Source organism: Quercus lobata, chromosome 2 (genome assembly GCF_001633185.2).
Source record: "Quercus lobata isolate SW786 chromosome 2, ValleyOak3.0 Primary Assembly, whole genome shotgun sequence".
Taxonomy (NCBI): Eukaryota; Viridiplantae; Streptophyta; class Magnoliopsida; order Fagales; family Fagaceae; genus Quercus; species Quercus lobata.
Genome location: NC_044905.1, coordinates 40,040,282 through 40,066,833, shown reverse-complemented (window position 1 = coordinate 40,066,833; position 26,552 = coordinate 40,040,282). Strand labels below are relative to the sequence as shown.

The 26,552-nt window shown below is 37.1% G+C and overlaps 1 protein-coding gene and 1 long non-coding RNA gene across 3 annotated transcripts; both read left to right on the top strand.

Annotated features, from left to right (window-relative positions):
* The first annotated feature begins 10,789 nt into the window (after positions 1-10,789).
* LOC115975598 (meiotic nuclear division protein 1 homolog) lies at positions 10,790-14,547 on the top strand. Of its 2 annotated transcripts, XM_031096449.1 has the most exons (10): positions 10,790-10,980; positions 12,003-12,083; positions 12,422-12,538; positions 12,716-12,754; positions 12,865-12,972; positions 13,055-13,117; positions 13,207-13,258; positions 13,378-13,422; positions 13,547-13,626; positions 14,188-14,547. In XM_031096449.1, exons 1-10 carry the CDS (start codon positions 10,978-10,980, stop codon positions 14,254-14,256), a joined length of 657 nt encoding a protein of 218 aa, XP_030952309.1. In that variant the 5' UTR covers positions 10,790-10,977; the 3' UTR covers positions 14,257-14,547. The 2 variants fall into 2 exon arrangements, with proteins under 2 accessions (XP_030952309.1, XP_030952310.1); XM_031096450.1 differs by lacking the exon at positions 13,378-13,422 and having other exon boundaries at positions 10,831-10,980.
* Positions 14,548-15,339: 792 nt separating this feature from the next.
* Positions 15,340-16,217, top strand: LOC115977961. Its single transcript, XR_004088610.1, has 2 exons — positions 15,340-15,904; positions 16,088-16,217. It is a non-coding gene; the product is annotated as an uncharacterized LOC115977961 (long non-coding RNA).
* The last annotated feature ends 10,335 nt before the right edge of the window (positions 16,218-26,552 follow it).

Below are 26,552 nucleotides of genomic sequence, written 5' to 3'. Positions count from 1 at the left end.
ACACTTCTTCACTTAATTCTTGGACAGATTTTCATGACTTCAATACTTGGACTTGAACTCTTATTCCTTGAAGTATTAAACACATCCTAAATATACCCAATTACAAGTAAAGTGCGTTTTTCAAAAAATTAGCCAATTCTAAATGACATATGTTCTTAACATGATCCATATATGTCCTAACAATGACAATCACACTGAGAGAGGGGTGAGCAAGTATATATATACATACTTCATGCATAATGCTAGCACACAGAGCAAGAAAGTAAATGCCTACATCCCTAAAGCATGGCCCAAAATATAGGTGCAAGAAAAAAAAAACAGGGGTCGCCATACTCTAGAGATGAGGATGAATGGTATAAGGCATGATATACCTAATACAAACCATCTAAAAGAGAAAGGGAGGAGGAATGAAGGGGTTACACCCCAAACAAAGCCTCATGGGTGTCGGGTGTAACCACTCAACCACAAACCTGCTAAAGGCATCAAGCGTGGCAAAGCCTAGAACAAGAAAGATTAACACAATCATAAAGCATAGAAGCAAGCAAGCATGACAAACATAGCCTAGGTCTAGGCACACAAACATGGCATGGAGCGCACAAGCACATGGAATATAGCAAAAGCATGTAGAGAGCATAGATCCAAACACACAAGCATGTGGAAGCATAGACATAGACATATAGGCATAGAAACATGCATGTAAACACATAGAAATTAAGCACATAGACATGGAAAGACATGAATCCAAGCATACAAGCATGTGAAGACTCGGATATAAGCATAGGAGCATAGAACGTGCATACAAACATGTAAATCTAAGCAAGACATAACCATAGACATGATATCAAGCATGCGAGCATGTAACCCTAACATCAACATAGAGCAAAAAGAGGAACAAAACATAGAAAAAATATGGCATAAAACCCTAAGCATGTAGATCTAAACATATGAACTTGTGGGAACATGAATCTAAGCACGAAACATGGCATAAGACATAACAACAAAGAGATTTAAGCTAGAAACACAAATAAAGCAAGAAACATGCTAAATAAAGCAATAAATCATGTTATTTAAGCAAAAAGAGCAAGATAAATTCTAAGAAAAGAATTAGAAGGTTAGGGGTGAGGATGATAGCTAAAAAAACTACATCCACACCCCTAAACCCCAAATCAGAAGTGTAGAACCAAGGAAAGGAAGATTGGGTATAACAACAATACCTTATGTTGTTGGTGAAGAGAGAAGAATCAAGAGGCTTTGATGTGTTTTTTGGGTGTATTATGTGTGTTTTTTGGTGTTTGGAAGAGAGAAAAACGTGTAGAGAAACCAGGCAGAGAGCATAAAAATCATAAAAATGTCTTCCTCCCTTGGTCTAAGGGGTGCCTAGGGCTATTTATAGCCTCGACGCATTTTTCGAGGCGACGGCCCTTCAAGGACCTCGAGCCTCAAAAGGCCTCTGATTGGATTGATCTTGACTTGCCTGGAAATATTTTGACTTCCTATTTTTGAAAAGTTATGGATCTTGAAAATCCAACAGTCAGATTAAAAGTTACGGCTCTCGAAATTTTGCAGTGCATTAATCGGTGCGTCATCTCAGTTTTCATGATATCTCGACCGTTCTAACTCTGATTTCAACCCACGAATAGTCATTGGAACGATAATTTGATAATATTCGCAATGACATTGGTTTCAACCCGTTTCGACGGCTAGATCAAAATTAGGGTTTTTAGGCCCACCCGAAGTCAACTTTGAGTCAAACTTGGTCAAAGTGGCTAAAAATCTCCGAGAAGCTCGAGTTTGATGAAAAACTATGAAAGGTGTTATTTCGTGAGAGTTTCAACCTCGTTTGACCTTCAATCTAACCTAGGGTTGACTTGGGGCATTTTGGTCATTTTAGCTGAAAAAGACACTTCAGGTGTTCCGGTGCTCGAACGGGTTGCGCCACGTCGTTCTAGATGTTCTCACGGCCCCATGGAAAGAAAATAATATTTTTGGACTTTTCGGGGTCTGGCACGTAAATCAAGGCAGGCAAAATACGATATCAACAAACATAATCTAGGTGGCGACTCCATTTTCACCATCCACTTGATCCACTCGGCCAAGGCATACTCCCCCCAAAAAACGAAAGCGACAGGAATGTTGCGAGCTCTTGCACCTAAAACTTTCCTTACATGGCTTTTCTGAGACCCTAATGCGTACATATGCTTGTGGCTGTGTACACATGGATTAAATATGTGTACGCATGCTCAAGGCGATGTACGCATGCTTAGGGTTTTTGTAAGCTTTTTCTCTTCCAAAAAACATCCTTCAATTAAAGAGTTCCTTTAGCTAGGCCCTAGACCGGTCTTAGACCTACCTAGTGATATCATCATTAGAGAACGAGACCGCAAGTCGTAAGGGGTACAAAATGAGGTGTCTATAGTGCAGTAGGTACAAAGTGTGAATGGCAAGAGGTCATGCCAATCTTTGTATGTACTGGTCATCTTTTTTAAGATATTCTTCACATTCTTGTTAACGACTTCCACAGCTCCATTCATGTAAGGGCGATAAGGGAAGGATTTCCAATGCTCTATTTTGAACTATTGGCATAGTTATTGTATCATCTTCCCATTTAGGTTGGCTCCATTATCAGTTATAAGCTCTTCGGGGACAATATAATGACATGTTTTGCTTGATGAAGCGGGCTACCATCGACTGAGTAACACTTTTGTAGGAAGCTACTTCCACCTATTAGGTTAATTAGTCAATCGCTACTAAAATATACTCGTGCCCATTCACAACTGTTAACGTATATTATGTTATGGGTTTTAGGCTCAGTTAGGTTACTTGTATAGCACACTTGTACTTGTACTACACTTTACTTGTACTGCACACATATGCCTCCTATATAAAGGCACTGATGTATATATTCTTTCATTTACAAAATACAATACAACCATTCTGTATTTCTAACATGGTATCAGAGCCACTGCCCTGACCTTTTCTTAGCAGTCTTGTCTTCATTAGTGTGACTTCTTTTTTAACAACGCTTCTGCCATCACAACTGCCGCCGCAGCCTCTCGCCGTTGAACCTCCGACGTCATCCAGCCGTTGTCCTTGGGTTCCGGACCTACAGCCGCCGTCGTTAAGGAGTTTCACACTGCACAGACCACTGCTCTTTGCATCACCGCTGCAAATATTGCTCCGATTACGTTTTCGAAGGTACCACTGAGATCGTCCTGCATCGATCTACACACCCGTGGAATCCTCACCGCAATCGGAGACTGCACGCGCCTTCACGCGCCGTTCAAAGTTGCTGTTCCGTCGATCACGCGCCACACGTGCTCCCATGCGCCGCAGCTTCTTTTCACGCACCCCCACGCGCCATCATGCGCCTCCACACGCCGTCATACGCCTCCACGCACCTTCACGCGCCTCAATAAGTCTCGATGACGTCATTGCTGACGTCAGCCCTAGCTGCCCCCATTGTTGACGTCACTTGCTTGCGTCAGCCGCTGACGTCATCTTCTGACTCTGGATTTGACCATTGACTTTTCAGGTTAACCGTTGACTTTGACTGGTCGTTGACCGTTGACTTTTTCCGTGAGTTGACTTTTTCAGTCCAGGTTCTCCTTACCCAATTTTTTGCGTAGATTTCATTTTTGCTGTCTGTTTTTGCATATTGTGTCTCTAAATGGATAAAAATAATATTTTTGTTCCTCGCCCCATCAATACTATATTGGAGGGAAATAAAAATTACTTATCTTGGTCTCAAGCTATGCGCAGTTTTCTTAAGGGTCGCATGCTCTGGCATTATTGTACTGGTGCAATCACTATTCCTGTCAATGGAGCAAGTGAAGAAGATGCTGCCTTTCTTGGTCGCATGATTGAATGGGATAGTCATAACCACATGATCCTCACATGGATTTGGAGCACTTCCATTCCCTCTATTTCCAATCTGTTGGGCAGCTTTGATGATGCAAAATCCTGCATGGGATATGTTGGCCAAAAGGTACTCCACTACTCATGGATCCATGAAATATCAGTTAGTGGTTGAATTGCATCAACTCAGGCAAGAACCAGGGCAATCCATCAATGACTATTATGATCAGCTTCGCTTCATTTGGGACCAAATTGACCTTTCTGATCCAACTTGGGCATGCTCAAAGGATGCTCAGCAATATGCTTCCATCAGAGATGAATTTCGCCTCTATGAATTCTTGATGTCACTTCGTAAGGACTTTGAGCCCATTCGAGGTCAGCTTCTAAATCGCAGTCCTGCTCCCTCTCTTGATACTGCTGTGAATGAGTTAGTTAGAGAAGAAGCTCGTTTTGCAACCCTTCAAGCTCAGAATAAGCTCAATGTTTTGGCTATTACTCCATCTACTCCACTCATAGAGCAACCTCAGCAATCAGGTGATTCCTCTGGCTCTAACAATCGTCGCAAGCAGACCAACAAAAAGGTCTGCAACTATTGCAAGCGTTCTGGCCACACCATTGAGACTTGTTACCGTTGCAACAAATCTACTGCTGCTGTTGCTAATATTGAGCCTACTCTGCCAATGGCTTCCACCTCAGCTAAGTCCCAGTCTTCTGGATCCACTATCAACCTCTCCCCCACTAAACTATAGGAGATCATAGCTCAAGCTGTTCGTATGGCTGGTAATGCATCTCTTTCCATTGCCCTATATGTTCTACCCGGTAAGTCTCAAACTTGGTTTTTTTATTTTGCCTTCTGCAATCACATGACACCTCACTCGTCCTTATTCTCTAAACTTGACCCTGCACCACATCCTCTAAATATTCATATAGCTAATGGTTCCACCATGCATGGGAATAGTCTAGGTTTTGTTTCAACCTTTAACCTTTCTGTTCCTGGAGTCTTCCATGTACCTGACCTATCCTATAATTTGTGCTCTGTGGGACAATTAGCTGAACTAGGTTATTGCCTTATTTTTTACTATTCTAGGTGTATTGTGCAGGATCCGAGGACGGGGCAGGAGCTTGGGACCGGTCCTAGAGTTGGGCATATGTTTCCCGTGGACAATCTTCATCTTCCACCTGTTGCTCCTGTTTCTGTTACTGCTGCAGCTACTGCAGTTTCTTCCATACCTTCTCTTGCACTTTGGCATTCTCGTCTTGGTCATGCACCATCTTCTCGGATACAACAGTTAGCGTCTAGGGGTCTGTTGGGTTCTGTGTCCAAAGACAATTTTGATTGTACTTCATGTCAATTAGGAAAACAGCCAGCTTTGCCTTTTAATAACAGTGAATCCATTTCTAATAGTATTTTTGAGTTAATTCATTCTGATGTTTGGGGACCTTCTCCTATTGTTAGTATTGGTGGATCTCGATATTTTGTTGTTTTTATTGATGATTATTCTCATTATAGTTGGATCTTTCCTATGAAATCTCGTTTTGAAATTTTACCAATATACAGCAATTTTGCAAAAATGGTTGAAACACAATTCTCCAAACGTATCAAAACTTTTAGATCTGATAATGCTCTTGAATATACTCAATATGCGTTTCAAGCTCTGTTACATTCCTATGGCACTGTACATCATCTAACTTGTCCAGGTACCTCTCAGCAAAATGGTCGAATCGAAAGAAAACTTCGTCATATTCTTGACACTATTCGTGCTCTTCTTCTTTTTGCCAAAGTTCCTGCCCCATTTTGGGGTGAAGCTGCTCTTCATGCTGTTCATGCAATTAATCGCATTCCAAGTGCTGTCATCCATAATCAGACTTCGTATAAACATCTCCTTGGGTCACCCCCTGACTATCATCACCTTCGCTCATTTGGATCTACTTGTTTCGTTCTTCTTCAGCCTCATGAGCACAACAAACTTGAGCCTCGATCTAGACTTTGTTGTTTCCTTGGTTATGGCGAAACTCAAAAGGGGTATAGGTGTTATGATCCTGTCTCTCATCGTCTTCGTGTTTCTCGTAATGTTGTCTTTTGGAAACACCGATTGTTTGTTGAACTCTCTCACTTTCGTTCTTCCTTGACTAACTCCTCTGTTTTAGAAATCTTTCCAGATGAGTCTCTTGTTCCTTCTACAAATACTTTTGATCCTCCTTTGGACTTCTCTCCAGATATTTTTGATGTTTCTCCTAGACAGGTTGAAGATGAACAAGTTGATGACGAGCTACCCCACCTTGAGCTTGGGTCCCCTGCTCCTGCTCTGTCTGAAGATCCTCCACAAGACATTCCACCTCGCCACTCAACCCGGGTAAGATCCATTCCTCCACATTTACTTGACTATCATTGTTACACTGCCCTTGCTACACTTCACGAGCCACAAACCTATCGTGAGGCCTCTGCTAACCCTTTATGGCAGATTGCAATGAAAGAGGAACTTGATGCATTAACCAAAAACCATACTTGGGATTTAGTTACTCTCCCTCCTGGACAGTCTGTGGTTGGTTGTAAGTGGATCTATAAGATCAAGACTCGCTCTGATGGATCCGTTGAGCGCTACAAGGCTCGTCTTGTTACCAAAGGTTTTACACAGGAGTATGGGATTGATTATGAAGAGACTTTTGCTCCAGTTGCTCGTATCTCATCTATTCGTGGTCTCTTAGCTGTTACTGCTACTAGTAAATGGGATCTTTTTCAGATGGATGTTAAAAATGTTTTCCTTAATGGGGATCTGAGTGAAGAAGTCTATATGCAACCTCCTCCTGGTCTCTCTGTTGAATCAAACAAGGTTTGTCATCTTCGACGTGCACTTTATGGTCTTAAACAAGCCCCACGAGCTTGGTTTGCCAAGTTCAACTCCACTATCTTTCGCTTGGGTTACACTGCCAGCCCATATGATTTTGCATTATTTCTTCGTCGTACTGATAAAGGCACTATTTTGCTTCTTCTATATGTGGGTGATATGATCATAACTGGTGATGACCTCAGTGGCATTCAAGAACTCAAGGATTTTCTCAGTCAGCAGTTTGAGATGAAAGATCTTGGACATCTCAGCTATTTCTTGGGTCTTGAAATTACTCACTCCACAGATGGTCTTTATATTACTCAAGCCAAGTATGCTTCTGACCTGTTGTCTCAAGCTGGACTCACTGACAGTAAGACTGTTGACACTCCAGTTGAACTTAATGCGCATCTGACACCCTTGGGAGGGAAACCATTGTCTAATCCTTCTCTTTACAGACGACTAGTTGGTAGCTTAGTTTATCTCACAGTTACTCGTCCAAACATCTCCTATGTTGTTCATCAGGTGAGCCAGTATTTGTCTGCTCCACGATCAACTCACTATGCTGTTGTTCTGCGCATTCTTCGATACCTGAAGGGTACCCTTTTTCATGGCATTTTCTACTCAGCTCAGTCTCCTCTTGTACTCCGTGCATTCTCTGATGCTGATTAGGCAGGAGATCCTACTGATCGCAGGTCCACTACAGGTTATTGCTTTCTCCTTAGTTCTTCTTTGATTTCTTGGCGAAGTAAGAAACAAACCTTTGTGGCCCGCTCTAGTGCTGAAGCAGAATATCGTGCCCTTGCTGATACCACATCTGAGCTCCTTTGGCTACGATGGCTTCTTAAGGATTTGGGTGTGTCCACCTCCTTTGCTACTCCCCTTTATTGTGACAACCAAAGTGCCATTCATATTACTCACAATGATGTCTTTCATGAACGGACTAAACACATCGAGATTGATTGTCATTTTATACGTTATCATCTTGTCCATGGTGCTCTTAAGTTTTTCTCCGTCTCCACCAAAGATCAACTTGTAGATATCTTCACCAAGTCACTTCCTAAGAGACGCACTCGTGATTTGGTTGACAACCTCAAGTTGGTCTCACATCCATCTTGAGTTTGAGGAGGCTGTTAACGTATATTATGTTATGGGCTTTAGGCTCAATTAGGTTACTTATATAGCACACTTGTACTTGTACTACACTTTACTTGTACTGCACACATATATCTTCTGTATTTCTAACAACAACCTTTAGAGAAATAGGATTAATGACGTCCATGCCCCATGCTGAACTTGATAGAAGAGAAGCTATGTGCACATTTTCAAGCGAAAATCTATATAATACATATTTAAACGTCGACCTTTTAATTTAACAGGTTCAACAAAAAGGGTCAAATTTTGGCTTATTGCCAATAGGTCAACGTTTTAAAAGACGATTTTAAATTTAACAAGTTCAACATTTTAGCATGCAATCTATATCTGTACCTTTTAAATTAACATATGGTGTTATTAGATTTATTTCTGGCAGAATCACCTTTTATTTTAACATTTTGCAAAAGGTACCGTGCTAGGTCTGACCACTTTAGTAAAAAGTTACTAAAGTTTATATTTAATGAAATTAGATTTCATAAAATATATGAATAACTAAAATATTAAACTGGAGACTCAAGAATTAAAATAGCAATTTACAAAGTGACACTTTATTATGATTTTGTCCATTGTGGATGTTAAATGGAGGGGTCAAATAAAATTATATTAGAATCTTGCGATATAATTTATTAATAAGGCCTAGAGTGTCATTATATTTCCATAATGGTACGTGTTATGTAATTGTGGGCTTGTCAAGAGTTGATGGAAGCTCAAATCTAGGAGCTAGAACCTTATTTGTCCCATTGGTCCCATTCCAAGCTATACACTAAAGCCCAATTGGGCTAGCCCAAAATGTTAACCCAATTAGATAATCAATTATTTATTTAATAAAATAACTACATTTGGTAGTTAAATGTATGTATGATTAAAAGGAGATAAAATAGTTTTCTCTTTGATCTCTTTTTAACATAGTTTTCCAAATTAAAGAGAGTGTATGTAAGAATTGATTGAGAGATTACACATCTTCGGCACCATTTGGGTTGGGATGAAGATTGAAGGTCTTCTTAAGATAATATTTACTCTTAATTTTTGAATTTCACTACATTATGGTACACTTTCTAGAATTCAATGTTGTATGTTATCTATTATTAATGGAGTAGATCAAAGTGTTACTTTTACTGCTTGTTTTGTATGAGATGCAAAAATATGTTTTCCAACACCAAACCGCCCGAAGAGAGAACGCACTGTCGTCCTCATAACTGAAGTTATTGTCTGCACCTTTAGATCTTGAGATTGATGAGCATGAGGATGAGGGAGAAGAGATAAAGATGTGTACGAGAGAGAGAGAGAGAGAGAGAGAGAGAGAGAGAGAGAGAGATTTTTAGGGATTTTACAAATTTTAGAAAGTTTTGGGGTTTTTTTTTTTTTTTAAATCTAAGGTGGCTGTACAATTAAGAGTTATGGAAAATTATTTTTTATTATTCTGTTTGAGATATTAGATTTTTCCATGTAATGTATAAGGGCAAAAACCAAATTAACACGACACTGACAATGCTAATGACCAAATTGACACAAAAAAACTAATTTTTTTGACATCTTTTTATATTTATCATAAAAAGTATATCAAAAACTTTTATAAAATGTTACATTACAAATGCCTAACAAATGCCTTAAAAGTAAGGGTGTCCACCTAACCCAGAAACCTGACCCACCCGCCTCACCTGCCCAAACCTGAACTGCCAGAACCTGACACTTTCTAGTTGGTTGGCAGGTTTCCTCACCAAAAACCTGAGTTGCCCGACCCAATCATAAAATCAAAAAAATCCGACGACATTCAAAGGTTTTTCGACAAGAATTTACAAAAACTGACGATATTTGAAATTTTCCGACGAAGAATTACTTGAAATCCATCAGATCCAACGAGATCTCATCAAGATCTAGTCAAGATCCAGCTAGATCTTGTTGAGATTTGGCCTGATCTCAACAGATTCAGCCAAATATCGGCTAGATCTCAACGAATCCGGCCTAATATCATCACCAATGACAAAACCCGAAACCCGACGAGACCCGAACCGGATGATTCGACTAGTGTTCTGGGTCGGCTTTGGTTTTTGTTTTCATCAGCCCGAAAGTTTCAAGTCGAGTCTGGGTTGGGCACAAACCTAACCTAGCCCGACTCGTGGACAGCTCTGCTTAAAAGGCACCCAGACCATAAAATAAAGGGCCCGTTTGGTAGAGGGGTTTGAGTAATGTTGTTTGTAATTTTTTGAAATACGCATAGGTAAAAAAGTGTGTAAAAATATATGTAATATTATTTAAAAACTGAAAATGAGTTGTTTAGAGGCTGTTTGGATGAGTGATTTCCATAACTCATAACTCAAAAATGGTGAGACCTATAGCTGAGAAGTCCGTTTGGCACCACATAACTCTGTTTCCAGTTTTTTGTTTCCATCACTCAATTCTCTGATTTTTTTAGTTATAAATTATGGAAACTAAAAACACATTTTAGTTGTTTTCAGTTTCCATAACTTTGTTTTCAATGGCATTTTTGTAATTAAACACACATGGAGGGACCCACTAGTCAGGTCAGCCGCACCTTTTGACCTTTTTTTTTTTTTTTCACTGGCTGGGTTCTCTCTTTCTTTCTTTCTTTTTTCTTCTTTTTCCATTGGTCTCCGTTGGCTGGGTTCTTTCTTTTTCTTTTTCTTTTTTCCTTCTTCTTTCACTAGTCTCCGTTGGTTGGGTTTTTTTTTTTTTTTTTTTTTTTTTTTTTCACTGGGTTCGGTGAGTTTGGGTACTGAAAAAAAAAAAAAAAAAAATGCTGCGCCGAGTGACAAGTATGGGCCCACAAACAGTGTGAAAAATATTGAGTGATGGTGTTAAACGGATAATATATTTTAAGTGACGAGTAATGAGTGATGAGGGATAAGTGACGTAAATTAAAAGTGATAAAAAAAACATCCAAACAAGCCCTTAACAACTCTTCCACGGGGCCAAAAAAATCCCGCCAAATTCTTAATCAGATTCAGAAAGCTCACATTTTTTTTTTTTTTTTTTTATGGGAGAAAGCTCACATTTCAATTTCAAACAAAAAGCACTCATCTGGAAAACTTGTTTCACACACTCTCTCTCTCCCTCTCCGATCCCTTCGCAGTGTTCTTCGAATTAGACGTCGTTGTCTTCCTGGGCAAAACGATTCGTTTCGATGGTATGATCATTAATCACTCCCTTTCAAACCCTAATCTCATCTCTGATTTGTTAACAATTTGGGATTTATATTTTATTTAGCTTTTGAGCTTTTGGTTGATGTATTCCGATATAGTTTATAATTACGACTTATCAAAAAAATATAGTTTATAATTATGAACCCTAGCATCCATGTCTCTGTCCGTACATTACTTGCTCTGTCTGGTTGCTGAGAAAATCGAGCAAATTATGATTTTACTAATATTCTGAAATTTAGAAAGCAAAAGGAATTTTCTCAGTTGAGTCGGATACAATTACTCGGCTTAAATGAGGTACAGCGTTTTTTTTTTTTTTTTTTTGGAAACTATAATTAGATTTGATTAACTAGTTTTCTCAGCTACCAAAACAAGGGATAGGGGAATTTCATTGGATTCTAGTTTTTTTTTTTTTTTTTTTTTTTTTTTTTTTTTTTTTTTTTCAGTCCTTTGGTTAATTCGTTGAGGCTATATTGTCTGTTTAGTTGCTAAGAAAATCTAGAAAATTATGTTGTTACTCGGAAATTTAGAATGCAAAAGGGATTTTATCGATTGAGAAAATCTAGCAAGTTCTCTCACTCTCTCTCTCTCTCTCTCTCGTTGGAAAGTGTAATAGATTTGATTGACAGATTCTTCTCGGCAACCAAACATAGTGATATTGTGAATTTCAATGGAACTTTAAGAATATTTTTAAAAAAAAAAAAAAAAATGGAGAATTGCTTTACAGTCCTTTGGTTAATTCTTTGGGGCTAGGTTTTGATCTTATGTTTGATATCAAATTCTAGTTTGCTTACAGGAAAAGAAATTAAAATAATAAAGCATTCACGCACTCCATGTTTGTGAAATTGATTCTCATTTCAGGGCTAACATATCTATCATTTCATTTACTTATTATTTGTGTTGGTTCTACTTTGAAAATAAAAATAAAATAAAATAAAAAGTTTTAACTTCTCGATTTTGGTACTCCATGATAGCGTATTTAATGAACTCTTCTTCATTTGTGGTGCAGTCTAAGAAAAGGGGTCTTTCATTGGAAGAGAAGCGTGAGAAGATGCTTCAAATCTTTTATGAGTCTCAAGACTTCTTCCTTGTGAGTTTATTGTTTTGTTACGAGTGAAGCAATTCTATTTTTACTCGTAATCTTGTTTTGGGATAGTAGTGCATTTACTCTTTGACACAATTGTTTTAAGATGCAAACTTCCCTTTGAAATTACTGGTATTTGTCACACATGTACTGGATCATTAAGGAATGGAAAAAGTTTGTCTTTATCATGTTGATTTATGAAATTTTCTATTATGTCATACAGTGGTGGCTATATCTTTGTAATTTTATACTTCTATTTTATTTATTTTTTAACTCAAGCAATTACTTACATACCTTTATTATGAGAAACTTGCAATGTTCATATTTTTGGCTGATTATTTCAGCTAAAGGAGCTTGAGAAGTTGGGCCCCAGGAAAGGTGTGATTAGTCAGTCTGTGAAAGATGTTATCCAAAGTTTAGTGGATGATGACCTTGTTTCAAAAGAAAAGATAGGAACTTCTGTAAGTGGCAATTTTTAGATGGTCTTTGTATGTGCTATGTAGCTCTGTGGCAGATAGCATGAGATATCTTGCATGCACAAGTAAAGTTTGCAGATATTTTTTAATGAAAGATTATAATATTTTACAAATAATGATTTATGTCTCCATGATATGGTATTCATAATTTTGAAAATTTAGGTGTACTTTTGGAGCCTTCCTAGTTCTGCTGGAAATCAGGTGAATTTTTAATGTTTTGCTTGTTAACCTCTTTGAGATTTTTGATTGGTGTCAGTTTTCTAAAATGTATTGATGTAACTTCATTTTATTATTCTGATCTTGTTGACCAGCTGAGGAATGTGTATCACAAACTTGAATCTGATCTCCAAAGCAGTAAGAAGCGGCTTGTAGAACTAGTTGACCAGTGTGATGCATTAAAGAGGGGACGAGAGGAATCTGTGAGTCCATTTCATCCCGTCCCTCATTAAGGTTAAGGATGAAGTGTTTGTCTTTGTACATCTGACTCTAAAGCTTTAACAGGATGAACGTGAGAAGGCCTTAGCTGAGCTAAAATCCATTGAGCAAAATTATCATGTGCTGAAGGTTGGATTATATCCAGCTCCCTTCAAAATGCATCAAGAAACATAAATAGTTTTTTCGAGTTTGTGATTACAATTAATGTATGTTTTCAGGATCAGATGGGACAGTATGTGGATAATGATCCAGCTGCCTTTGATGCAATGAGTTAAGAAATACTTATACTTCAATTTTCATGCTTAAACTGTGGTATAAATTCACCTTTGTCAAATCTAACAATCAACATTAACTTATGCATACTGATCATTTAATAAATCTGTTGGCAGAGGAGGCAATTGAAATTGCCCATGCAGCAGCTAACAGATGGACAGGTTTACATTCTATACAAGTGTTTCTTCCCCCCCACCCCCACACACACACAAAACTCTCCAGTGCATGGTGAACTCTAATAGTGATCTTCTTTCATTTTCAATGTTATGGGCTAAAATTCCATAGATAACATCTTCACACTGCGGCAGTGGTGTTCAAACAAGTTTCCTGAGGCCAAAGAGCAGCTTGAAAACATGTACAAGGAGGTAATATTACTTGATTATTATTTTTTTTTTTTTCAATCTGCATGTTCATATACTTGCAAATGGTGCAGACAAATAAATCCCACCATTTCCCTTCCAGCATTGGATGGTGGCATTCCTACTTCCTCTTCCTTGTGTATGTGCTTGCTCACTCGAACTGTGTTAATTTGAACAATAAGCTTATAGCTATTGTTCTGATCCAAACACTCCATGGCAATTGTGCATCCAAATTTTATCAGATTTGTTTTTTTCATAAATGAAAAAACATGGAGCCAACCACAACATATAACTCCCTGACTCAATGCATCCTGCACCAAGCTTAAGGCAAAGCAGTGAAGCTTTATCTTTTTTTCTTAGTATAAAAGGACACCTGTTTTTTTCCCTGGCCATTCCTCATTGATTAGACTGAAATGAAAGCACACCCGTATTTTTTAGGGAGTTTTCTATGATTTCTGTTTAATTATCCTTGTCAACTGCAACTGCAGGCATGTGTTTGAGGCTAGTAACCTTGTTTGACAGGTTTCTCTCTTCTCTCTGATGTCATGCTTTTAAATCTAAATGCAGGTTGGAATAACTGATGATTTTGACTATTTGGAGTTATCAGCAGTTCCACTCAGTGCAGCTGCTGATTAGAAGCTTGATGGCCAGTTTTTATAGACAGGGAGGGAGAGTAGAGGCGAGTTGAAGACAGTTGGCCGGAAATTGCAACCCCATCCATCCAAATTGGCCATGAAGGAAATCATAAGGCAATGTGAAGTATGGCTTATATTTCTTTTTAAAAATTGAGCACTACTTCACAAATTGGCACCTAGCCTTGTGACCTTTTCCTAAAGGTTAATGTTCAATGAAATCAAACAGTGTTTAATTCTGAATGTTGTAGAGCTAACCTGTGAACATTTGATTGAATGGAAAATTTCTTGTTTCTGATGGCAGCCTCTCTTACACTCTTATACCTTAATATATAAAAAATGAGAGTTATTCTACATTGATGAGTTTCACTCCACATGATGAAAATAAGTTTATAGATTTAATGAGTACTCACAAGTCACATCCTAGCGTAGTACACTTATTGCTTGAAATTCTTTTAAAATTTTCATAATCCCATTTTCCAAGCAACATATGTGGTTTATTCCTTCTGTATTAAATATGATAAATAAGTTAGCATTATGCCAATTTTATTGTCATTCTAATAAGTAAATATTGATATCTCATATCACTAAATCTAAGTCCATATCCTTTGTACTCTTTTTCTTTTGCTTAACTAGACATCAAGATATTATCAAGCAGTTTCAATATCATTCATCCCAAATATTTAATGGCGGTGCCTTGTCTGGGCCCTCCATTCTGAATTCTGAGACGAAGCCTATAGTCACTACCTAAAATCCTAGAAATTTGAAAGGCTATAAATGGATGTTAACATCTAGTATAGGGTGATTTTGCTATTAGTATATCATAATATTTGTCAACTGTGACCATATTCGATGCTACCAGAAAGCAAATTGTTCACAGAAGCTGACCTCTAGCCCAGGGGGGTTGCTCTAAAATCTGAAACCGAGAATCATGGTAGCATGTCTGGCCCCATCCTGCTGATTTCTGAATTTTGAGACCAGGACAAACCAATGGTCACTATCCAAATCAACGGCTCAATGATCTCTGAAATTTTAATTTTTGAAAATCTCATCTATTTACAACTCAAAATAATTGAGGGTGTTTTTTTTTTTTTTTGGTGGGGGTAATTAACATTGGATTTCAAAATAATTGAGAATATTCCACAACTCATATCATATATGCATGTCTTGTGGCCGTGGTAACTGGTAAGTAGGAAGAATAATCATTGATTGGACGAGGTCCCTCTGTAAACAGCTCGACAATGCCTAGAGTCTGTACATGCATCAATTATTGGCCGTACACGTGGCACAAACCAACGGCCCAAATATGGTTCTAAGACCCCTGTTATCTTACGCCCATTACAACCCCAGAGTGGCCTTCTTTTTCTGAAAGATTCTCCTACGCATGGACTTCTCTTTCTTTTCCTCTTTATAAACCCAAAATGTTATTCAACCCCATTGAGATTTGAGAGGCAGAGAGAGTTTTCTCTTTTCACTGAAGAAGGATCCTAGAAAAAGAAAGAAAACACACATAAGAGTTTCAGATTCGACTACAATGGAGATGTTTAGAGTTCAATTTTTAGTAATGGCTATTCTTGCAATTATTTTGGCATTGGCTGTACTTTCCATCAATGCACAGAGCCTTGCACCTGCGCCTGGCCCTTCAAGTGATGGTTTCTGTTCCTTCTCTCTCTCTCCCTCTCTCTCTCTCTCTCTCTCTCTCTCACACACACACACACATACACACAAGAAATAAATGTTGTTAAGGGCTTAAGGGTTATGCTCCTTTCTTACGAAATGGTTTGCAAAGCAGTCTCATTCTGATAACATATGGTTGGTTGTTGATGTTTATTTAGCAGGGGTAGCAATTGACCAAGGAATTGCCTACACGCTGATGGTGCTTGCTCTGTTACTTACCTATATGATTCACTGACATCTTCAATAGAGCTGGATAGAGTGATAGACACAAAGAGAGACAAATGGAGACAAACACAGATGTGATCTCATGCTTGAAAATTGAAATGTTCTCTTTCTTGTAAACCTCCTATTCTTTCCAATTAAGATTTTTTTTTTTTTTTTTTTTTTCTTGTTTCAGATTGTTTAGCTCTCTCTCTCACTCTCTCTCTTCCGAAAAGTCACATCGTTTGTTTTCTTTTATTTTCTTATTCTTTTTTTCTCATTCTCATTCCGTTTATTATGGTCAATAATAATGCTTAACCCCACCCCAATCCAACTACGTGGTCACCATTTTGATTTTTGATTAGACAATTGACTGTATCAGAGATTGAGCAAGACTTAGTTACACTTTCTGAAGTTCTTTTTTTTTTAGATTCTGTCATGTCGATATTTTCTCATGGAAAGAAAGCTTATTTTTTAGTTAAGTAGTCATATGACAGAATCTTAAGAAGAGAACCTAAGGAATAACACTTAAGGTACTGTAACTAAGTTTTGTCCTTAGCGATTTATGTAAATCATAGTGCGCGTAACTATTATGCATTTTCAAAGGCGATCGAGATTAGTATAAAATGGATAAATACTTTTAATTTTAAAACTACATAGCAAAATATTATTCTTTAGAAACTATTTCGTAAAATACTCTCATTTTAAAATTTGATTTTAGAGTCGGTTTGATTAAAGGAGTGAAAAAGTGAGAGGATAAAAGAGATTTAGTTTTCTCTCATTTATGTTTAGTCGGGAGGATGAAAAAATGGAGAGATGGAAAACTTATTTGTTTGGTTGAGAAGAAAAATGAGAGGATAAAAAATGAAATTGGTATAAATTTATAATTATATCCTCGTTAAATAAATAATAAAAAAGTAACACATTTTTTAATTAAAAAAATTATCTATGGACACTTCATTTTTTTTATAAATAGCACAAACCCAAAAATAAATAAAATAAAAAAGGAGCACAAAAACAAAACACTAAATTTGGAACTAGGAAAAAAAATTAAAAAATTAAAAAAAAAAAAAAAAAAAAAAAAAAAAAAAAAAAAAACAAAGCCTATGTGCAAGTGCACATAGGCATTTTCGTTATTTACTCATCAGCCTTCCCCCCATCCCAGTTTTCTCCCCATTTTGGGGAGAAAAATTTTTGGTAGGTCTAGGGAGAAAACACCCGAACCCTACCATATCTTTGCCCTCTCCCCCTCCCAATCAAACACCATCCAAAAAAATTTCCCTCCTCATTTACCCTCCTTTTTTTTTTCCCATCCTCTCAAAAATCCACTCTACCAAACACACCATTAGGAAATTGAGTTCTACAAGGAACTCGACTTTCTTATATCGAATTCCATGTGTTCTATGCCACGGTAGAGGTTGCTGACTTGGCATTTTTTATGTTAAAAAAAAATGTCCACATAGAACTGGATTTTAGTATAATTGAGTTCTATACCTTCTTCTTTTTTTTTCCAAATGGAACTTGATTTCTATATCGAGTTTTTTGGAAAATTTTAAAAATAAATAAAGTAGAACTTGATTTTCGTAAAATCGAGTTTTATACAAAGTGCCTAGCAACTCATTGGCGAGGTTGGCCTACCCACGAACCAGTCACCAATCCCTCTAGAATAACAATGCCCTTCACATGCAATCTGTCAACTTGATTCAATCGCCATACAGTTGCTAGAGGCATTGTATTGAGCAAAACTTCAACCATCTTGAGACTAACCTCATTATAATATATCCCACAAAATATAAGGAAATAAATTTATGGAATTACAACAAATTTATCATGGAATAATGCCAACAAATTAAAATGATATGGAAAAACATAACTTAACACTTTTACGTTGGTGATGCATATGGCTAAGGGAATATCAAAAAATATGAGCTTTGTAGACCTAGTGTAATTCTCAATGTGAGTTGTTATGTACCATTTTAAAAAATATCTTAAACTATGACCCCTACCCGTCAAAATGAAGAAGACATTGTATCGTCTTGGAAGGTAATTTCTATGAAGTGTGTATTTTACGTTTTGTTTAAGTTAATGTTAGTACCGTTAATGTTTAATATGCAATAGATTCATATTTATGGTATCCTAAGTATGAATTTGTATTTTTCATATGTTCTGTATCTAATTCTAGTGTCTAACTTGTCATCCTAAATAGTCATTCTAAAATATTTCAAATTAATATGTGATTGCTTTAAACTACAATGCCAGTTATAATATAAATAAGATGTGTCTTTGTTCCAAACATAATAACATTTACCTTGACCTCTTAAGTGAATACACCAGTGACATACATAGTTCTAATACAACAATAGTTCATCATAAATAGAAAGTGGAATGTAGCAATGGTGATCAAACATTCTCCTTAATTACGCAGTGCCTTATACAGCAACATACAAGGGTGCCACAAACATGATTACTCTTCATCTGACATCTCCATGTAATTAAGGAGAATGTCTGACATCAATTTAGACATATCTTCTTTCAATTATTTTTTGCTCTGATACGGTTCAATTCCCTACGAAGTCCATCTATAGTATCTTTGGCATCTAAGCTACAAGTCGACGAGGCACTTGCAACTTATAACCGACCAACTCCTCATAAAACATATCATGTTCACAAATTAACCAAGCTCACTCCTGCCTCATTGTATTGTGAACCCATGGACTATTTCACAAATTGGAATCAATTGAATAATTGAACTTATCTTCCAATACCTAGCAACAACCCATCACTGTAAACACATCACTTGGCCTGTAAATTGAATAAGGGGTAATTGCAGTAGACCCACTTGTGGTTTGGCCGGTTTTAACAAAGTCTACCTATGGTTTAAAAAGTGTCACTTAACCCACCTGAGGTGCCCTCCATTAGACAGCTGTAACCCACCTCTCCCTTTTCACTGTTAAAAAGAGGGGGGTAAATAAGTCTTTTTTATTATATTTTATGTCTCTCTCCTCTTTTCTCTCCTTACTCTTCTTGACATAAGATATAAAAGAAAAATATCAAAAAGCAAGTCAAGATCAAATTTGTTTCATCATGTTTTATATACATAATTAGCACAAAGATTTACGAAAGAGGGTGGACAAAGCAATTTTTCAAACCATAAAGTAATTTTACAAATTTGAGTTAATAATTTCCATTAGAAAATGGGGTGCTCATTTTCTGGTTTGGATGAGCTATACGACACCATAAATGGAGGAAGGAATTTGTGGATCAATGACAACCAATTCAGGGTAATGAGGTAGGAAATTCAGCAAGAGTGGTTTCTCCTACGTTTTCTTGGTCAAGAAGGTGCTCGATGAATCTGCTTCTTAGCTTCTGCCTCAAGTGGTGGTCTATATTGGCTAAGAAAGTCAAGGACCCTTCTCATCTCTCTAGTCTATTCCCTCCTTCTTTTCCCTATTTAAATTTTTTTGGGATTTTTGTGGTCTGGGTCATTTTGGTGTCTATCTGAAATTGTTGTATTTTGTTTTTATGAGCTTATAATTGGTTTTGTTTGGGGATTTTGTGATCAGGGTCATCCAGTTTTGAATCTAAATTCAACTAGTTTTGATTGTGAGCTCAAAAGTGATTGAATTGGATAATTTGGGCGAATTTTAATTTTTAAATGGTGGCCTTATTGGAATTTTTGTACTATGATTTGATACTATGATATGGGAATTATTTTGGAACTATGGCATCTTCTATGATGTTAGATCTTAAAATGTGGCAGCCTTGAATTCTTATGTTTTCTAATTTTCTTGGTGTTGTTGTTCTTTATTTTCTCCCTCTTTTTTTTCTCTCTCTTCTATTTGCTTTTGGGATTTGATGATGATCCATGTATGTAACTACATTTGCAGAACTTTATAGGCTGTGATATTCGAATGAAAATGAGATTAATAATTTATGAGACTTTGTTATCAATCTATTGATATGTGAATACATACATATTCAATTATGCACTGTTGGTGTTGAAACTTTGGGATATCATTGTGGATTGTAGTAATAATTTCAGATGATGGATCTTAAAGTTCACAATGATGAAAAAATAGTTTTTCTTAAAAGGCTGTTAGATCCGTTTTCTTTTATGTTTTTGCCTTAAAAGGTACTTTTTTTTTTTTTAACGGAAAAGGGAGAGGCAGGTTATGGCTGTCTAATGGAGGTCACCTCAAGTGCGTTAAGTGACACTTTTTAAACCATAAGTAGGCTTTGTTCAAACCGGCTAAATCATAGGTGAGTTTACTGCAATTATCCCTTTGAATAATCCACTAACTCCGGCTGCAATAACATCTCAAGTGAAATTAATGACGTACATCAACAGTTGGTAAATAATATAAAGCTGCATAAAGTGGTACACAAAGAAAACAAACATAAATTAATGTAATACTACATGCATTAAATTAAATGCTGACATTGACATGTGGTAAAAAAAATATAAATATTTAAGTAATTGTATGGATATATTATGGACCATGCCTAGCCCTGTGTCAATGAAAGATGGGTTTCTGCTAAAGTATGTAGCAAATGTGTCGTGATAACTAACTCAAAGTGATGTGACATAACCACATTCAAACTCCATTAAATTCAGTTGTCATTGATGGACATGATAACTTGGTCACATGTCATAAATACTACACACAATGTGAACTGTCACTGTAACCTTGTGAAAAAGGGGAGTCATGTTCATCTATTGTATTACCAGCCTATATCAACATGACCACACAATCACTTTCAGTCTGATGACTCATAAATGTTATAATGCTTAGACCATGAGCTGAGGTTATAAATGTGCCAAAATTTTGAATGGTTTATTTGTAACTCCACCAACATCTTAGGTTGAATAAGATACGAGTTGCAACACCTCAAAATCACATCATTTTGCAAGAAAAAAGTTTGGATGTAGTTCGACATGTGCATCATCAGAAATTTCAATAAAGCAACAACTACAAACATACATTGACCACAATGGAGTGACATGGTTTGGAAAGAATAAATATTTCGTTAATGCTCTAATATACTCATACAAGAGTCTAAGGAGTGTTAGACACATCATGGTCAGCAAACCTAGACAACTGAGTACATATAACACCACCATAGAATAACATAAATAAGCCACCGTGGTCAATGTTATACCAAAAAATGTGTGAGTCAGAAGTTCATTGTAGATGGCACAAGTTAAGAGTTCCAAAGGCACATTTAGCCAAGTTCCATAAATTTATTTCCTTGTATTTTGTGGGATTTATTGTAATGAGGTTAGTCTTAAGACAGTTGAAGTTTTACTCAATATAGTGCCTCTGACGACTATATGGGGATTGAATCAAGCCGCCAAACTGCATGTGAGGAGCACTTTTATTCTAGAGGGACTAGCTACTGGCTCACAGGTAGGCCAACTCGCCAATGAGTCGCCAAGAACTTTATACAAAACTCAATTTTACGAAAATCGATTTCAACTCTTTTTTTTTTCCAAAGAACTCAATACTATAGAAATCGAGTTCCATTTTAAAAAAAAAAAGTACAAAACTCAATTTTACTAAAATCAAGTTCTACGTGGACTTATTTAATCGAAATGCTAGGTCAGCGACCTCCACTGTGGCACAAAACACATGGAACTCGAGTATAAGAAAATTTAGTTCCATGTAGAACTCAATTTCCCTAAAAATTGAGTTTTGAAAGAGGGGCATTTTGCTAGATAGTTTTAAAAGAATGACATTTTGCTACATAGTTTTAAAATTAAGGGTATTTACCCATTTTGCCCCTGAGATTGACAATCTATACTAGAGTGCCGGTCATTTTGTTTAAACTTGGATGCAACTCGGGTCATGCCTTTCCCTCTAAACTTAGTCCTTGCAAGAAAAATCACACATAGAATAATATATGATTTTGGCCAATTTTAAGTTTACATCTATGGTACTGTCAACCAAAATTTACTATCAATATTCAAAGTATTAGATTATAACCACATGCAATCAAGTCTCACAAATCAAATTCATAAACTCACATGCTTACACAAACAACTCATAAACCTCACAAACATAAATTAAACCTCTCAATGCAAACTAACATATAAACCTCACACTCACAATTTCACAATCCCAAAGACAATTGGGCCAATTCACCCAATAATTCTCACATAGAAATAGACAAACACTCAAATGCTCAAACTAATTTTTGAAAAAGACCCACTCCATGTTCTTGTAAGAGTATTTCTTCTCTCTCCATATAGGAGGATCCATGGGCAAAAGCCAACATTGCAACAATGTCTATTTATAAGCTTTCAATTCATTAATGGACAAGACTATTTATACCTAATTAATTCTTCAATAAGAAACTTTCCTTTCATACAAAGAAAAGTTCATTTTCTTCCAAGCTAAGGAAAAACATTTTCTTCCACCCCAAGAAAACCCAGTAACGAACACAAATCTAAATAGGAATTTGAGTCAATTTCTAATAAGAACAAATGACAATAGTTCCTTGCCCTCTTCCCCATAGGAGCCTAGCTAGCTAGGACAAAACCAAAATTTTAGTATTAGGGGTGCAAAAGTATAAATTAAAAATTTTTGAAATTCAAGAATAAAAGAAGGCTAGAGTACACTTTTGATCCATAAAATTTGGGGTTATTTTCATTTCAGTCCTTTACACTTCAAAATTTTCATTTTAGCAATTCATGTTTTATTCCAATTTTTGTAATGGCCCTGCAATTCATTTCCAGTAGTAATTTGACTACCCAAAATATGTTTTTCTGCCTACAACAATAAAATTTCTAAATTTAACGTCTTTTATAAGCTAGTATTTTATGAAATAGTTAAATATGAAGATCATTTAGTAGTCACATCACAAAGAGAAATCTATAATAGAGCCAATTGAAAACGAAATCAAACATGGATTGTTAGGGCAAAAATGTACTTTAGTTATAAGAGGAATACTAAGATTTAAGACCAAATTAATATTGGATTATAATGACATCATCAGATATTCTAGAACTAGGCCTTGTCAAGGATCACACTCACTAATTTAGCATTAACAGAGCTGGCAACATCATAGAGCACATGATGTCAAATTTTTTAGTATAAAGAACCATTTGGATGCCAATGGTCGTGCCCGAAAGAAGATATTCAAGCAATCCCCAACCTATAATTTAATATAAGGCTTATTCAAGTCTCTAATATCTATTTCCTACACTAGGAGCAATCCAGAAGAATTTTAGTATACCATTATTGATGGCCATTTCAGAAGCCCAAGTGGAAGGGAGAAGCCCAGCAACACGGACAAAAAAGAGTTAGCAAACGGATAGAAAACCCATTAAGCCCAAACGGCAGGAATAATGGATCACAGACCCATGAGATAAACAAATGGGCCTTGAGGAAGTAAATGGGTTTAAAGGATCCCGAAAAGAGAGAAAAAGCAAACCATGGGCAGTATATGATGTGGAAAAGTGAGAATGGGCCACGGCAGACCCAAAGTAATGAAAGCAAAAAAAGTAAGGAGTCGATGGCAAGCCCACGAACCCCAAGGATGAGGAATAATGTAATTGGGCTAGGAAAGCCCAAAGAATTTAGTAAAAACCCATGGTAATGCAAAGTTAAGAAAATGGCCGAGGAAACCCAAGGGAAGCAAACGGGCCCGAGACGCCCAAGGGAAACAAATGGGACACAGGAGCCCGCTAGTGATATAACAAAAGAACCAATGGCCTTGCTGGGCCATTAGGGGAAGAATGAACGGCAAGCCCAAAGAGGCCCAGCCAGATTAAGGCAAAACAACTTCGCAGCAGGAATGATAGAGTGATATGGTAGGAGATGGTAGCAAGAAAAAGGGTGGGCCGAAGAAAAAGCAAAGCCCACCATCAAGCAAGGCCCAGCCCCGAATAAGGCAAACCATAAAGGAAAGGGAAACCAAAAAATGGTCAAGAACGGACGGCAGACTGTGCAGGCCAACCACACAGATGCATAAGCAGCAAGTAGATTTTAGACATACATGGAAGAGAGGCACGGGCAAGGCCCAAACCTTACCAACCTGTACCCAACTAATATAGGACACGGTGAGGTCATGGGTCAAAGGTAAGAGGGCATGGTTTGGCAGTGGAGAGAGGGGAAAACCTATTTTGAGGTTCCTGCTAGGGCCCTTTTGAGGGAAGTGTCCTGCTGGGATGACATACCACCTAAAGGGGCAAAGTTGAGCTAGAACCACTAGGTGCATGCTATGAGAGATAGGGAGAGAGAAGGCAACCACACCGTAGCAAGAAAGGGTACCACAGCAGACAAACAAACAAAATAACTTTCTTTTGTCTGGTGATAGGGAGTGGCACACAGACGGACCAGTGGTGGTTAGCAGGTACACCCAGACTAGACGAAGGTGGTTAAGGGCTAAAATAGTAAAATCTGGTCACGGCAAGCACTATAAAGAGGCCCTTGTTGTGTACTAGAACAACAAAAAACACCACAGTATTGGAAACTTGAAAGCCAGGAAATAGAAAACAAGGATTAAGAAAGGAAAAAAGATAAGAAAAGGGGAATATTAGAAAAGAAGAAAAGAAAAAGATAGAGAGTTAGAATGGCAGGCATGCACCAATAGGTTGATTCCCTCTCTCCCTCTCAAAATCTTGCTCACTGTCAGAAACAAAGGGTGTTCTTGTGTACCAACCATTTAGGTTTGCTTCCCTCAAAGTGATTAATTTCCACGGCAGGGAGACCCTGAGAGATTGTTCACTTTGAGAAGAGGTGTTCTTTCCTCTCTGGTTTTGGTCTTGCGGATCAGACTTGATCTGATTTATTTCCTCTCTCAATCAACTCATATACTACCCACTTGTTCCCCTTACTTTTCTTATAAAATAATTGTTGTTAAAACTATGATTATCTTTTTCTTAAGTAGGGATCATCTATTTACCTTAATAAGGATCTCAAAGTATTTGATTTTATTGTTATTATCATATCTGCCTGTCGCAACCTATTTGAAACAGCTCTACCCACCGTAAGTGTACTCCTGGTAGACGAGGTATAGTTTGCGCACAAGCCGAGTCAAGTTAAGTTGCAGTTGGATCGATCTCAACTCCCGTACTCAGAATACTCAGGCCCAATACCGCAAGAGGCAGCCCAGCCCACTTTAACCAAAAAAGGCCCACCACAACCATCAACTTTGGCTTTTAGGTATATAGTGAAATAGTATGGCCAAAAGGCTAGGGCACCACTGCCTTTGTATCAAAAAGAAGGGGGAAAAAAATAGATTGGTTTACCCCGGCAACCCAAAGAGACCCAGCTTTGGTAAAGAGAATTCAAATAAACTTCATGATATATAGCTCTCATTCCACAATTTCACCTTCTTCAAAGCCCAAAGCCGTTTATTTTTTTGGCAACAAACAACCTTCCAGGTTGCTTTATTAGCTCTAGAAGCCACGGCCACATGAAGTTATTTTATTTCTAATATACAGCTTTCATTACCTTCTTAGGGAGAATCAAGAAATTAGACAAAAACAACACTTGGATGCTAAATAAAACAAACTGGATGTTCTTGCAAAGGACATCTTAGAAGTTCAGAAGTGATTATGTTCGTGATCTCCCATAAGGGCATGCAGTCCTGAAATTTTAACTTGACAAGAATAAGAGGAGCACCAAAAATACCACTCCAGCCTCCAGGCATATGACCTTTGAAATTTCGAAAAGATGTAGAATTTGGTACCTCAAATCATTCTAAACTCTGATGAAGAATCCTTCACTTTAATGAGATAACTAGCACACAAATACCTTTCAAAAAAAAAACTAGCACACAAATAAGATTAGCTTTTAAACTCATTAAGAGGATATTGATGACTAGATGAGTACGGTACGACTTGGCAATACATTATAATTGACACATTTATGCTTTACAGATGACAACTTGGCAATACATTGTAATTGACACATTTATGCTTTGCAGATGACAAGAATAACATAGACGTGTGGATACAAGTGCAATACATGCAATTTCTGAAAAATTATAACATTATACAGAGAGCACAACATGAGTAAAACACCCTAAATGTAGTGTGTCTATACTTTCTAGTATAGCTCTTCAGTGTCGCATACTTCCATGCCAAATTCATATAGAAGGAATACCAGACCCTCAACGTACGTTAAATCAATTTTACAGCCTTAGAGCTTAAAATTGGCATGCACAAGCACAAACTTTAAAAGTTTGAGCTCACCCCTGCAGAAAATAGTTTTGTTCCTAACCAAAGCTACCACTCTTCTTTTATTAACCAAGACTAGACACCATGACCCCTTCTAAATGTATAATATTAATATGCCCATAATAGCGTTTAGGAGATCTATCTACCCAATGGTAAACCTCATTAAAATGGTACTAGTTTGAAAAATCATTTATTAAAATGTAGTGATATTTCCGACGCTGAGTTGCTGATAGCAA